This window comes from Fusarium musae, chromosome 8 (genome assembly GCF_019915245.1).
Source record: "Fusarium musae strain F31 chromosome 8, whole genome shotgun sequence".
Classification (NCBI taxonomy): Eukaryota; Fungi; Ascomycota; class Sordariomycetes; order Hypocreales; family Nectriaceae; genus Fusarium; species Fusarium musae.
In genome coordinates, this window is record NC_058394.1 from 2,465,048 (window position 1) to 2,480,317 (window position 15,270).

Here is a 15,270-nt window from a genome sequence, read left to right on the forward strand (position 1 = left end):
ACGTGACGTAAGCCGGTTTTGATCAGATCTCCGTCCGTTGATGTGAAAGATATGGCCAAATTCGGATTTTCGCTGTCCAGCTGAAATTTGACCATGAGAAAATTAAACTATAAGAAGGCGGGAGATTTCCCTCCTTTGACTCACCCTCAACAGTATACTCACACAAACATCACCAACTCTTATACCCCCTTCAAAAACATCAACTAGCTTACCATGGCTCCCCTTGTCTGGCTCGTCACTGGCACCACATCTGGTATCGGCGCTGCGTTGGTAAATGAAATCGTTGCCCGCGGCGACAAAGTCATTGCCTCCGGTCGCAAAGCAGACCAGAAGCTCGGTCACCTCAAGTCGGACAATGTAGCCGTGTTGGAACTAGACATAACGGCCCCATGGACCGTGGTTCAGGCTACTATTAACAAGGCATGGTCCATCTTTGGACATATTGACATTCTGTTGAATAATGCTGGTGCTTCTGCCTTGAAGTGTGCAGAAGAGGCTGAGTAAAGACCCTAACATCCCTTCGATTGAGAAGCGAGCTAACAAAGAATGACAGAGATGGATATGTCCAGACCCTCTTCCAAGTCAATGTCTTTGGACACATGAACGTCACTCGGGCTATACTCCCGCACTTCCGTGCCCAGGGCCATGGTCGCATTGGCTTCACTTCATCCGCCAGCTCGTGGGGTCCTCTACCCTTTATGTCCCACTATGCAGCATCCAAGGCCGCTCTTAGCACTTACATCGAGAGCCTTCACAAGGAGGTCCGACCTTTTGGCATTTCTTGTGTCGGGTTCATGTGCGGTAACTTTCCCACCAACCTTGGCCACCCAAGGGAAGACGCCGGACAAGAATTCGCACTCCAAGGGCCTGCCATTCCAGAATACAACAAGCTCATGGGGGAACTTGGACTCATGTTCGCGAAGGCATTCGCCCAGAGGACGGGCGAGCTGGACAAGGTCGCCAAGGTTATGGTGGATGTCATGAAGGGTGAGGGGATTGCTGCTGGAAAGCCATGGGCGGTCAGTATTGCCATTGGGTCTGATGCGTTCGATTGCGGAAAGCAGAAGTGTGAGGAGCAACTCAAGCTGCTGAATGGGTGGAAAGATGTCAGCTATGCTACTGATCGAGGCGACCATGATCATATCACACCTAAGGAGTATATGGAGTTTGCTTCCATGCTGTAGAAAGGGGAGGATAGGGGCAATTGGTGACGGGTTATTCATAGAAACAATAGCCCAATCGGTTATAGACATGGGAAGCAGTACTTTGGACGAGCTATCTACCGCTACAAGTTTTAACCATTTCAATGGCCCAAGTATGTTTTATAGCTAGCCTGAATTGATTTTTCGACCTTCTTTTTGTCAATAGGGAAATATAATAAGTCAGGTTCGAAACAGGTTCGCTATGTTCTCTGAGAGATTTCGAGTTACCCTATACTTACTTACTTCTCAAAAGCTTAAATGGCTAAAGCTCAAGCGCGTGATTGGTCCCATGACTTGATGAGGGGAATACGTACTTAAGAAACGAAAATAACGCATGCTTCGAATAGCAGGGTAACTCCTGATACTACCTTACTCGACGTCATAGCTCTGACACAGTGTACCTGAAACTTCGCCACTCACTATTAGTTATGTCGTCCACTTACGCCTTCGATCTTGGCTTGTATGAGCGAACTATCTCGACTACCTCCCCCGAAAGCCAAGCCTGGTTCGACCGTGGACTCATATGGGCATATGCATTCAATCATGAGGAATCTGTCTTTTGCTTCGAGCAGGCCGCCCAGTCTGACCCCAATTGCGCAATGGCCTACTGGGGCGTGGCATACAGCCTGGGGCCAAACTACAACAAACCATGGTCGTTCTTTGATGACAAAGACCTGGCCGACGCAGTTGGGCGTGGCCACAATGCCGCCCGCACAGCCATGGCTAAGATGTCGGCCTGCACTCCAGTTGAGCAAGCCCTGATCAAAGCACTTCAGCACCGTTATCCACAAGAGAACCCCTCGAATTGTTCTTCTTGGAATCAGGGCTTTGCTGATGCAATGGAAGAGGTGCATGGGGACTTTCCGGACGACTTGGATGTCATTACGCTGTATGCGGATGCTTTGATGAACTTGAATCCATGGAACCTCTGGGATCTTAAGACAGGAGAACCTACAACTGGAGCTCACACGCTGAAGATCAAAACGATAATCGATGATGGCCTAAAGCTCAATGGATCCTTGAAGCATCCTGGCCTACTCCATCTGTACATACATCTGATGGAAATGTCTCCTAGACCAGAAGATGCTCTTCCAACTGCCAACCATCTTCGTGGGCTCGTACCTGACGGAGGACATCTCCACCACATGCCAACTCACTTGGACGTCCTCTGCGGACACTATCAAGCGGCCATTGACTCGAACTCGGACGCGATCAAAGCTGATACTAAGTATCTAGCCAAAGCTGGGCCCCTCAACTTCTATTCTCTGTACCGATGCCACGATCTTCATTTTCGAGTATATGCTGCTATGCTCGCGGGCCAGTACAAAATTTGCATCGACACTGCGAGTCAACTAGAGTCCACTATCCCGAAGGACCTGCTTCAAATCGAGTCTCCGCCCATGGCTGACTGGCTCGAAGCGTTCCTGAGCCTCCGTGCTCATATCCTAGTCAGGTTCGGAAAGTGGCAGGATCTGATTGATATGAAGCTACCAGAAGACCAGGACTTATACTGTATGACGACGTCAATCGCCTTGTACGCGAAGAGTGTAGCCTTTGCTGCTACGGGCAGAGTATCAGAATCAGAACACCACAAAGGATTATTCCACGAGTCCTTGAAGAGAGTTCCAACCTCACGCACTCTTTTCAACAACACTTGTCTGGATATCCTCCGAGTGGGTGAAGCTATGCTCGATGGCGAATTGGAATACAGGAAAAAGAATTATGATGTCGCTTTTGAGCACCTCCGTGAGGCTATTCGTCGCGAGGATAATCTTCCTTATGACGAACCGTGGGGGTGGATGCAGCCTACCCGCCACGCATACGGTGCGTTGCTTATGGAGCAGGGGCATCTTGAAGAGGCAGTTGAGGTTTACAAGACAGACTTGGGACTCAACGATAATATACCTCGAGCTTTGAGGCACCCTAATAACGTGTGGGCACTGCACGGCCTTCATGAAAGCTTGACAAGACTAGGAAGAGACGTGGAGGCGAAGGAGGTTGAAGGCCATTTGCAAAAGGCACTGGCAGGTACCGATGTTATCGTCAAGGCCTCTTGCTATTGCAGACTAGACAAATGAGAATACACACCGATGCTCAATATATTTTGTACTATTATTAATCTCTAGGCTATGAGGAAATATGGGATGCTGAATCGTGGCGCCTGTTGTTCCGAAATCGCCAACCTCTTGTTGCATATGCTCATCACGTCTCTTCTATCGAACAGTGATCACGGAAGTATCCACTGAGCCTTACCTTGGGTATTTAGAATGAGTAGAACACCTTGGTAATGGTATCTAAGAAATGCTGGGAAGATGATTGTTCCGTAAATTCTGTACGAGCTTTTCTTTGTTTTCCCTCATAGACAAACCAGACCCTTGACCCTAAGCTTTGTGTTGGCATGTGTTCATAGCATAACATTTAACTGAGGTAAAAAATTAAGAGGTTTTCATTGAACATAAGAGATATGACAAAGGATTTGTGGAAGGCACTGGCCGAACAATACCACCTCAACATATGTTCTTCTCACGAACATGTAGGGTGCCAGTTGCAAGCTTTGAAGAACAGTTGGCCTCACAGTTGGGCTTTTGAAGGTCAATGGGAAAATCTGCAGATATTTATACCTATCTTACTCCTCAGCATCTAAGCTTGCCTTCCATCCAGAAAACAACAACTTCATTCTAAACTACACCACCATATTCAACACAGCAAATACTATTCTACTATCAAACATCGATCATGACTTGGCCATCAGCCGAAGATAACACTCGCCTCCGAGCGCGTCAGCTCCGCCGCTTTCATGAGAAGCATGTTAGTTCGAAAGGCCCCCTGAAGAACGCAGACAAGATCACCGAAACTGACATGGACCTCGCCACGACTCTCGCTCCAGACTATAGTCTTAAGTTCTGTGATAAGGATGAGGAAGAGTATCCTAAGCAGTGGGAAACGAATCCCAGATCCCTAGGTTTCATCCTCGGCAACTTCCGTCTCAAGGCCAAGGAGATCACAGACGCCATTAACAGGGAGATTGATGATGCCATCGCCGGGAACGGAACCTTTATTCCACCAGTTTTCCCTGCGGGTTATGGCGATAGGGAGCAAATTCGTTCTCTGCAAAAGATTAACAAGCGGCTCCATGCCGTATTGCGGGAAGAAGAAGAGAAGGCTAAGAAATACTTGGCTAGAGCTAAGGAGGCTGAGGCCCGACTTCAAAGGCTTCTGGAGGGGCTGGAAGATGAAGACGATGAAGATGAAGATGAGGAAGAGGAAAACAGGAGGAGGAAGAGGAGAAAGCTTGATGGAGCGGACAATGGAGTGCAAGAAACCATCCACTGTAGTCAGCCGGGCACTCGTACTAGAAAGTGATTCGACTTTGTATTAAGACCGAATTCTAAAATTTCCTTCTTGTAAAATATGTTTACTAACAATGCCGATAGTCGGGTGAGGTGTTGGGCCTTCAAGATCGTCACACATCTTAAATAAACGATAGAACAGTTCAAGAAAAGCATTGCAGCAAGCACTTATCACATTTTAAAGTAGATACAATCTACAAATCATGAAATCAATCATAAGAAGTATTGGAAATATATTGAGCTAACTCTATTGAGCCATTCTTATTAAACCACACCTAGATGCTCAAGGTACCTTGCAGAGGCAGATCTCGACTACTTCGGCCGACGTAGATAGCATAGTTGCCTTGCTGAAGTTGCCACTCCTGCGCATTAACATCCCAGACACTCAAGTCGCGGCGAGTAAGCTCAAAGGTCACTGTAGCCGTCTCTCCAGCCTTAATAGCTGGTTTCGTAAAGCCACGTAGCTGTCTCATAGGACCACCTGGAACACCAACGTACAGCTGTGCAACCTCCTTGCCGTCGACAGACCCAGTGTTCCTGACGCTTGCTGTGACAGTAGCAACGACGTCCCACAAGTCTGAACGGCCTCCCTCGGTAAGAGCACCAGCTGGGTATTCCGGTGTCTGGGCCTGGGACTTTGAGATCTGGAGACTAGCGTACTCAAAGGTTGTGTAGCTCAAGCCGAAACCAAACTCGAAGCGAGGCGTGATGTTCTTAGCATCGAAATGTCGGTAGTCAATGAAAATACCCTCGGAGAAGTCAGACTGGGGAAAGTGTTGGTACTGGTTGGGGGCGAGAGTCAAGTCTGGCTTCAGCAGGTGACCATAATCCGTCTCGTTGCGGGCAACGGTGTAAGGGAGGCGGCCAGATGGGTTCTCATCGCCATAGAGCAAAGATACCAGAGCATCTCCACTATCCTGACCTGGGAGATGAGCGTAGATAATAGCGGTGACGTTGGGGTGACCAAAGAAGCCATCCACAAGTCGTGTTCCAGCATTGTGAAGAACAACAATAGTGTTAGCGCACTTGTCAGCGACGTTATTGATGAGCTCATCAGTATAGGCATCATAGGTTGCAGGTCTATCCCAGCCTTCGCTAGCCCATGCATTACCAGCAACGATGCAAGCTTCAGATGTAGGGTTCACATAAGGATCCCAGCTCTCAAAATCCCAGAAAAGCGCAGTACCCTCTTTCTTCGCGCGAGAAACGAATGCATCGAAGGGTGAGCTGAAAAGAGTCCAAGCGCTGGCACCCGAGCCTCCACCCGAGATGATGGTTCCGTTAGGCGCGATGGCGGAGTATGTGAGACTTAAGTTTCCGAGAAAGCCGAGATTCAGCTCAGTGATGTTGGCGGATTGGGCACCGATAGACCAAGCGGAGAACATGCCTTGGGCGGGGTCTGGGATGTTCTTGTCAGGAGCTTTGTGAGAGTATCCGAACAAAGAAACGAGTTTCATGTTGGGCTTGAATGGCAGTGCGTTGTTGGTGTTCTTAACAAGAACATGGCCCTCGACTGCACCGTCCCAGATAGTAGGCTTGGAGCTTGCGTTGCGAGCGTCGACTACTGGGTGAGGCTCCCAAAGCTTGGCAGCGAGTCCGTGACCTGGGGCTTCGGTGTCTTGGTCCTGGTTCAACTGATACCAAGTTGCAAGGAGCCTACACGATTGTCAGTTCAAAAGAATTGAGAAGTAAGGCTGAGACTTCGCGTACCGTGTAACCATATTGTCAACCTGTGACTCGGGAATAGTTCCGTTGTTCACACCAAGGGTAAGGTTGGCCCCCCACAATATCGAGCTGGGCATGACAACATCCAGGCCAGCCAATGCTGAAGCCATACCGGATTGCTGTGCGCCCCAGTCCGAGACGACAAAACCCTGGAATCCTAACTCGCCCTTGAGAAGGCCATTGAGAAGCTTCGAGTTTTGGCAGGCGTGTGAGTTGTTTGCTCTGTTATAGCTGCACATCACACTGGCAAGTCCGGCGTGGACTGCATCAGCGAAAGGCCAGTTCGGGTGTTAGTAAGGTTCATCTACACAGCCAGGATACAATATGCTTACCAGAGATATAATTCATGGAGGGTCTTGTCATCGAGATTTGATGAGATTGCATCAGCCCCAGTGACAGACGCCGCAAGTCTATGGGTCTCCTGCTCTTGAGCAAGGAAATGTTTTCCGCATGCAACAACTCCGGCGTCTTGGATACCGGCGACAGCTTCATGCCCTAATTTACCCGCCAGGTAGGGATCATTGGAGAACCCCTCCCAGTTGCGTCCACCTTCAACTACTCGGCCCAAAGGTCCAAATACTGGACCGAGAAGGATGTTAACGCCCTTGGCTTTGGCCTCAGCACCCATGTAGTAGCTCCGGCTGTAGGTCAACTCCGGATTCCAGCTTGCACCGACATGAATCCCGGAGGGAAACGAGCTCACATAATCTGTGTTGCGGACACCGTTGCCAGCGTCTGCTAAACACAGTCCTGGAAAGCCTACACGGGGAATGCCAGGGATGAAGCCAGAGCAGCCGGTGGTCGTCTGGCCTCCTGTAGTCAAGTTGACTTTCTCTTCAAGTGTCAACTGGGACACCAAGTTCTTGGCTTTGGCTACAGCGGCAGCCCATGAGCCGGTGTCTACCTGTTCCGCTAGTCAAGAGATCAGTATTGCTTTCGTTGGGAAATCAGAGAGAGTGCTCACGTGTAGGATACACTGGTGGCGATTGGCCGTAGAAGTAGGTATCGTCGGTGATGACATTTTCCGGTTGGCTCTGAGCTAGAAGGCCCTGGCTCATCAGACTCAGGGCCACCAAACAAGATATGGAAGAAGGAAACATTGCGAGTCGATTGCTTGTCTCGATGCCTGGACATATTTCACTTACGTTCAGGATCTGCACTCTATATATACTCAACTTCCAACATCACAGCATGTAAAAACAAGACGACTCGACCATCAGTCCCCCGCTCATCGGCAAGACGCATCGGCTCCTCTGTCCACAGGCCCGGAGACCATCGGGGAACTTAGCAGACAACATGGTGATTCTGAATAATGGATCTCAGTCTCTAGCCTTTACGCAATGCTTTCAAATGGGCAGGAAACTCGGCAATAGCGTTACTCTTACAGAAAACCGTCGAGGATATTCGGGCCTTTTAACGAGGTCACTGGGACTGTGGGGTGCACGTCGTCGCCTGACATTGGCCTCCCCGACTTTCGATTGACAAGGGAGCAGACCATCTCCCCAGTTTTCTCCACCCCCGCCTTTCTGGTTTTGGGTTAAGCTTGGCTGCGTTTACCCCAGAATTATGCGCGAGCCGGTAATGTGACCTCCATTGAGTTAGTGATTGAGTTTTGATCGCTCAACGTGCCCGACCTTTACCCGACCCGTCACATCGTTTCTCTTAATCCCCGACGGGATATCTCTGGCCTGCGGCATCGGCCTTGAAAATTTGCTCTCTGTGTCTTCCTCTTGTTCATCTTGTAGCTCCGAGAAGCTGCCGAGGGGGCTCGATACCTGCAGCTTGCGCTAGCTCCGTTCAACTTCAACATCACGAGAGGATCGAGGACTGCAAGACTCGATCAGACGAGAGAGAACATGAGCAAAAAGGAAGCAGGTCCATCACCAAAAAACATACAACAGCGGGGATTCGCTGGTCGTCACCGACCCAACTACTAATCCGCCCCTTATCAGCTTATCTATGGGAGAGCGGACGGGATCCCGAGTTCTCTGATAGGTATGGTCGTATGTGACTGTTGATGGCTCTGCCCGGGACTATCAAGTTACTCAGAGTACGAAGAAACGTATTTAGCACTAGTCTCCGCTGCCACGGACCGAGCCTATGGATATACCGGTTCGTTCCAACTTGGCAAACTCACTCGCTCGTTGTTAGACTCCGGTCTATGAACTGGAAGTGAAACGAACCAGATTATGGGAAGGAAGAGAAGCAGACGGAAAGTGACAAGAATGAGGGTTTGCAGCAATTTTACGACTGTGAGTGCCACAGTTCGTGATAATACGTCTCACTGAAATCCGGTGATTGCTCTTATAAGGTCTGAGTTTCTCCGCATAATGCCATCCAGAATGAAAACTGCCTAATGCTAGGCTCTCCTTGAGTATCTCATTGGCCCGCAAGATGCTTCACCATTGGCTGAAACCCAGACCGTCCTTCAGATGAATAACATCGCCCTCTCTTGAGTCTCGGTCTGTTTTCCACTTTGGCCAGCTTCAGGATGGCTACTCTTCACCCTTTCCTCCAACTACTGCAAGCGACTGGATGCCATCAGGGTGAATCGTAGTATCCTCCTCATCCAGATGGGGACTTTCGAGTTCGGCAAATTTCTTCCAGCCTATCTTATACTCTTGGCTTGGGTAACACTCAGGCTTGATGCTCTTCCTCCATATCATCAATCATCAGGTTGACCGACTCTGGATGAGCTCCCCGGCCGGCGACGACGAAAGGTGCGGGTTTTAAGGCTGTTGTTCTCGGTTATCTGTTCCGTTAGCGATGCTTCAGCCAAGAGAAGAGAGCGACTTACGTTACGGTGCTTCTATGCAATTACAAAAATGGAGAAACTACACGTTTTTCCTATGCATCTTACTCGGGGTACAAAGATGCTCTTGAGAACAAATTATCCCACGATCCCATTACCCATCGCTCAAATTCGTCTTTTTCCTCTTCTAGCGACCTTTGTTCCATCGCCCTCAAGGCATCAATCTCATGTCTCATTCTCTTGGCTTCGGGTTCAAAACTTGGTGTTGACTGAAACGAACTGTGATACCCGTCTTGCCGTATATCATTTTGGAGACCATGGAGTAGTAATCGTTCGTGTTCCGTCACATTCAGGTCACGAAGAATGTTTGCAGGGTCTTTATCATGCTCGCCGACCGAATCACTGGAGGCAACGGAGCAGGGAGATGATTTCGAATGCTCTGCTTCTGAACTTGGGGAATAATGGTGAACGAATTGATGAGATGAGTCACGATGGCCTGTACGAGGTCGTTTTCTCTTTCGTTCGTGGGCCCGTTGCGGCGGGCGGGGTATTGATTCTGTCGTTTCAATATCTGTGGCTCTGAGATACCGAAGTGCTGGTACTAAGATGGTTTGCAGCCCTTCTCTGAGGAAAGCGACATCTGAGATATTCCAGTATGGAGTATGAACAACGGCCACTGTTGTTGGTGAAGCTGCCATTTTGAAGATACAATGGGGGGTTGGGTGTATGGGAAACTGTACGGCTGGGTACCCGAAGCCCGATGCGTCAACCGAGATACAAGACCGGTTATGCCTTTGATTGTTTTCATGGGTGGTTTGACAAAGTGATGATCTAATTTTTTATGCAGTTTGACTAGAAATTAGGTTTCGGTCCGAGGTGACATTCATATCGTACCTCGGCGACTCAGGTCAGCCTGACTAGTCAGTGCTCTCCACCCGAGTCAACTGGCCATTCCATGCTATGTCATATAGTGATTATCCATAACACACTGCCTACAGGAGATGCCATAAACCTTGACTCTAATAGGAGATATTATGAGACGTTGGCCGTAGTTGTCTAGTTCTCATCGGTTGATAATGTCATTTTCCGGACCGCAATTAGAACCCCGTAGGTCACCCTTCTGAAAGCCACTAACGGCGACGCTAACTTGTGGTGCCCAGTGAGTGGGAACTCCTCCATATGGCAATGGACCTTCGAGGGCGATGAGCTCCTGTTAGGCCAATCTACTTCAGCGGATCCTGCCCTATCACAAACTCGCGGATTTCACGACAGTGACACAGGCGAGTTCCTTTCATTTCATGACGTAAAATCCATTGCTATCCTCATCTTGACAATTCTCTACCAAGAATATATGATGTCAGATCGGGGCAAAAGATTGCCATCATTGGGCAGAATTCCATCCGATATCCTGTCGCAATGCTGGCTGCGAGTCGACTAGGTGCTGTAGTTACACTATTACCGCCTGGGTCAATGAAGGATGATCTGGTTTTTTTCCTTGGAACGTCAAAGATGGCGCTTGTGTTTACTGACAAGGGCGTTATCAATGAGGTCACACCCGCTTGCAAAGCAATCGGATTGTTGGCAACGAATATTCTGAGACTTGATGGTTCCAAGAACCTGCGGCAACAGGGAGAGTCGCTCTACCCTTCGTCCTACACCCAACCGTGGGGACCGAAATACAATGAGGCTTCTCCATGTGCATTTCTTTCTTGGAGCTCTGGCACAACTGGAAAGCCTAAAGCTGTAAGGCCAATGGAATCCTCCAGGTGAGGCGATGCTGATCTTTGTGGTCATCAGGTCCAGATATCTCACGCCAATCATCAACCGACTTCGCCAAATCAGCGCCTGGACTCCGCCCAACCGACGGCGGACAGTACTGGGTGTTCTGCCCTTTTACCATAGTAAGTTAAACAGTGCTTCTAGATATCCTTAGCTGACCAGTCCAGTCATTGGTCTAGTCCATCTTCTTCATCTGCCCATTGCTCTCGAGCAGCAAATGGTTATAATGGCCAAGTTTGATATGAAGCAAATGATGGAGTCTATTGTGAAGTTCAAGTGCGATGAGCTGTCTCTTGTACCTCGTAAGTCAGCCTTAGTATCTATCAAAAGGAACCTTGAACTGACATGCCCAGCTCTGTTGATCCGATTTTTAAACGATAAATCAGCCCAGGGATACGACTTATCATTTGTCAAACATTTCAACACGGACGCAGCCCCATTAGCTGATCAAGTGATCGCACAGCTTGCGAGAAAGTTCCCGAGTGTTGCTGTACGACAAGCCTGGGCCATGACAGAGACGACTTCCTGCTTGACGGCGACTCCGCCGGATTTAAGCACCTGGAGCAACGCCTCAAAGGTGGGCAAGTTGGTTCCACCCAAATACGCGTTATAGACCCCGATACAGGAGAGGATGTACCAGCTGGAAGTGTTGGAGAGGTGAGAATCCCACCGTTATGACAGGTGTTTGTGCTGACAGTCTTTCTGGTAGATATGGGCGAAAGGGCCTCAAGTTGCGATTGGTTTTATCGCCTGAGACATCATCTTACTCACATTAATGTACTTGATGTCGAAGTCTTCTCATGGTGGGCTGGCGATCATCTCCATGAAATGAATACTTGATCCTGGCCAGACTGCGACTCTCGGCTTGACTTTCGGTCTTTGTCTACATAAATCATAGATTAGCCGGGATTGTTGAGTCGCAGGGTTGGAGGCTCATACACCAGCTCTGGCAAGATCCTGTCCAAACTAAGTCCTTGTGAACTTCTTGAACGTAGTCATTGAACGCATACCGACGATGTTAAATCTGGAAGAAAAGGAGGTGTTGAACCTAGTCGCACAATTAAGCGTGTCGACGTCATGGATCTCACCATCGTCTGTCTCAATCCCCTTCTCAGTTTCTACGAATACCTATTCTGATAGCATTCACGTTAGGCTCTTGAATGGCTTTGAGATATGGAAGACTAGGAGTAAGTCGTCGACATCCGAGCTCCCAGCTATTGTAAACCGCTGTCAGTAACGATGGGCTAAAAAGTAAGGGAATGAAATACCTTGGAATGAGCTTCCCTCTCAGCTCTGGTGAAGCTATCGCTGAACTCATCATCTTTTCTGCCCACTACATCTCAGTTAGCAAGTGTCTCTCAGTTGTGCGAATGTTAGCATACCTGTCTCCCTTTCTCATGTGCTTCTAAGTTCTTGATGCTCGCAGCAAATTTCTCGTTCATTTGTTGCTCAATTTGTTTCCTGAATGTCTTGTAATACTCGGGATCGTTGTTAAACCGTTCGATATCCGCTTCAGTATCTAGCAAAAGTCAGTATACAGGAATTGACAAGATCATAGTTCCATACATGGCGCGCTAAAGTTGGAGGACCCGATGCCGAACCCAACTGTCGGTAGAATGTATGTAGGTGATCACACATAAACGTCGATTTTGTTGCATAATGGCTGTATGGTTGGGACTACCGGTATGCTGCTTGCGCCAGATCCAATAATACCGACAGACGCACCTTTGACATCGATTTCGGGGTCCTGTTCATGTTAGTAAAAGCTTTGGGGCCAAGCAATATCTCATCTTACCCAAGAAGCTGGTGGTTGTGTATCAAGCAAAGGCGCCACCTTTGGTTTGACGAGCGATCTTGGGCGCATGAGTCCCAGGCACGGGATCAAGATCTACGGCGTTCTCCCCTCAGCAGCATCCCGCATGTCGGATTTGTCACCTTTCATCAAGAGGATCACGAGAGAATACTTCCATACGCATCTCGTGGCAGATTTCGTCGTAGCGCTGTGCAGTGCGGAATGTCCCGTGTCTGGGGAGCTGTTCAGTGTTGGTGGTGGAAGAGCCGCCAGAACGACGTTGGCTACGGTGCCTGGGCATTCGCGTGCGACGAGTCCGGAAGACTATTTGGTTCATTTCGATAAGGTTATTGGTACTACGGATGAGTTGTTTGTTCCGAAGGATACCTTGGATTTGGTGTCTTATGCGATAAAACAAGCAACAGGGACTGATGTAGGGGTTATAAACTTGGATTAGTGACAGTTCTATACAGATAAAGACATATCTGACCTGATGCATTTTTACGTTGTAGCTAAGCCTTGTGGCTTAATCATGCGTATTTGAACCTCCGATTGCGAAAACATGAGAACGACACATTCATCAGACTGTGAGGTTCAAGTTAGACTACTGTGTAATGTTCTCGACTTGCTATGATAAGCTTAAGTCAGGCTTCCGACTCACTTTTGGTGTTCCTATCACGCTAGTTTGAGCACTCAACTAGTTTAAGGTCACTTAAAATGTTGCAGAGATATTTGATGCTACTAGTTACTAACATACAACACTTGTTCAGGTCTATTACAAGCTTGTAAATGCTGGGTCAAGAGACGAAGCTACCCTGAGGCTGACCTGGATGGTCTAAAAACAGTTTAGTGGGCCTGAAACACTGAGAAATCGTGCTTTGAGTGGACAGTCTAAACTGTAGACGTCATAGCGCAAATCAGGGATGAGTCATCTGTTGTCGTCATCGACAATATGATTGGCTTATCGCTATCAGCAAGGTCCACCGGATGCTACCACGCGGGTTTTCAGGCTCCAGTAGCATTGACAGCTCATCACGCATGATAAATAAAAGACCCCGACCCCAAGTGGAGACGCTTGAAAAATAAAACCAACCTCTTAATATTACCCGACCGATCGTGTCCAACCCTATTCACGCCAGCCTCAACCTCGATAGACATGACAAGAAGACAATACCTCGTATCTACACTCAGGACAGAAATCGAGATTGCATGAGATACCTAAATCAATGGATGGCACCTGTCGCCTAAATCGCTCTAAACACGTGTCCCCACCCGCCGTCCCCTCACTCACTTCATGAGCTCACTCTACCGACCCTCCACCAGAAGAGAAGCCCAAGCTGCCATGGCCAAGCTCACCGCCGCCGAGCGCGCTGCCCACGAGGAGGGGAACCTTCACATGCTTCGCGCTACCATCGAGCGCACTCTCTGGCATCTTGATCCGCACAGTGAATTGGCCGCTCATCTGCGAGAGACCACCAAAGAAATCAGACGACATACCCTTGCGGGCTTACTCCCAAAACCAAAACCAAAACCAAAACCACAACAGAAGTCGTTACCTTACTCAAAACAAGGCGAACCAGAGGAACCAGAATTACCAGAATTACCTCGGCTTATCGCACCGCGGCAGCAATCACCAGCTCGTGAACCGCAAAAAGTCCTCACGGATGAGGGCGGCAGCAGATATCAGCTGCGCGATAGGCACGATCACGTGCCGATAATCGAACTTAGCTCTGACGTATCCTCGGAACTGTCAGACGAGCCCATTTACGATTTCGACCATGCGCCCGACCAGGGCGAGAGTGCATCGGCCAGCGACATGAGCACCTTGGCAAAAGAACACCAGAAGCCAAGTCGAGAATTACCAGTAGAAGAGACACCAGCCGAGGAGGAGGCGCCGACTCAAGAAATGCCGACGCATGAGTCCAGAAAGCGACCTGCAGAGGATGACGGCGAAGACGACGCGTCACCAGTCTCAAAACGCGTCAAAGGCTGGTTGACGCACATCACGGGCGGATACATGTAAATCTCGCTCTCATGAACGACAAGATCTGGACACCGATCGCGTCACCATCAAAGAATACCCTACCGCTACTACATTTGACTGCATTCTGGAAATGCAGCATCAAAGCTTCGAGGCTTAGAGATGGAACATCTGGGTTTGGGCATAATGTGCAAGTTATACACTGGTTTACTGGAAAACAAGATGTAAACGACTGCTGAGAGCTGTCTCGGACGGACTGGTTGGGGATAGAAAGCATCAGGAATGGCTATATCGTAAGATGGGGGATGAGACTGAATGGAATACCCTTATGAGGCATGGTGGATAGCTAATGTATTATTCGACTTTCAATGAATCGGTGCTTAGTTGGTGCAGTCGTGCTTTGATCCCTCTGTTGTGTATCTTGATACCTCAAGTTCTGGGTGATCCCCCAAGACAGTCGTGGTTTTCGCGTCGACATTGAACTACATAAGTATGTAACTATGCGGCACAACAGTTTGCTTATCTATTTCGATACCCACGCTTCTGGCTTGTAGTCAAATAAGCACTAGGTAAAATTTCCTGGCTGGTTCCCAATGCGTCGGCCCTCGGAGCTCGGTCTTGGCTGTCAGCACCGTCTGCTGACAGCTTCATCTCCGCCCGCAAACAACACTCGGGGCATCTCAAACTCG

The 15,270-nt window shown here is 48.9% G+C and overlaps 6 protein-coding genes across 6 annotated transcripts; 4 read left to right on the plus strand and 2 right to left on the minus strand.

The window, feature by feature from the left end:
* Positions 1-213: 213 nt before the first annotated feature.
* On the plus strand, positions 214-1,184 carry J7337_011054 (uncharacterized protein; the record flags this gene model as incomplete). Its single annotated transcript, XM_044828605.1, has 2 exons — positions 214-482; positions 554-1,184. 2 exons carry the CDS (start codon positions 214-216, stop codon positions 1,182-1,184), a joined length of 900 nt encoding a protein of 299 aa, XP_044677159.1.
* A 446-nt stretch (positions 1,185-1,630) lies between these two features.
* On the plus strand, positions 1,631-3,280 carry J7337_011055 (uncharacterized protein; the record flags this gene model as incomplete). The annotated part of the gene is made up of 1 exon (XM_044828606.1): positions 1,631-3,280. One exon carries the CDS (start codon positions 1,631-1,633, stop codon positions 3,278-3,280), a length of 1,650 nt encoding a protein of 549 aa, XP_044677160.1.
* Positions 3,281-3,938: 658 nt separating this feature from the next.
* On the plus strand, positions 3,939-4,644 carry J7337_011056 (uncharacterized protein; the record flags this gene model as incomplete). The annotated part of the gene is made up of 2 exons (XM_044828607.1): positions 3,939-4,536; positions 4,637-4,644. The coding sequence occupies 2 exons, from the start codon at positions 3,939-3,941 to the stop codon at positions 4,642-4,644; spliced, it is 606 nt and encodes a 201-aa protein (XP_044677161.1).
* Positions 4,645-4,827: 183 nt separating this feature from the next.
* Positions 4,828-7,377, minus strand: J7337_011057 (uncharacterized protein; the record flags this gene model as incomplete). Its single annotated transcript, XM_044828608.1, has 4 exons — positions 4,828-6,208; positions 6,263-6,508; positions 6,610-7,189; positions 7,242-7,377. 4 exons carry the CDS (start codon positions 7,375-7,377, stop codon positions 4,828-4,830), a joined length of 2,343 nt encoding a protein of 780 aa, XP_044677162.1.
* Positions 7,378-12,022: 4,645 nt separating this feature from the next.
* J7337_011058 (uncharacterized protein) lies at positions 12,023-12,672 on the minus strand (the record flags this gene model as incomplete). The annotated part of the gene is made up of 4 exons (XM_044828609.1): positions 12,023-12,052; positions 12,191-12,327; positions 12,534-12,555; positions 12,604-12,672. The coding sequence occupies 4 exons, from the start codon at positions 12,670-12,672 to the stop codon at positions 12,023-12,025; spliced, it is 258 nt and encodes an 85-aa protein (XP_044677163.1).
* Positions 12,673-13,942: 1,270 nt separating this feature from the next.
* On the plus strand, positions 13,943-14,623 carry J7337_011059 (uncharacterized protein; the record flags this gene model as incomplete). Its single annotated transcript, XM_044828610.1, has 1 exon — positions 13,943-14,623. One exon carries the CDS (start codon positions 13,943-13,945, stop codon positions 14,621-14,623), a length of 681 nt encoding a protein of 226 aa, XP_044677164.1.
* Between the last annotated feature and the right edge of the window lie 647 nt (positions 14,624-15,270).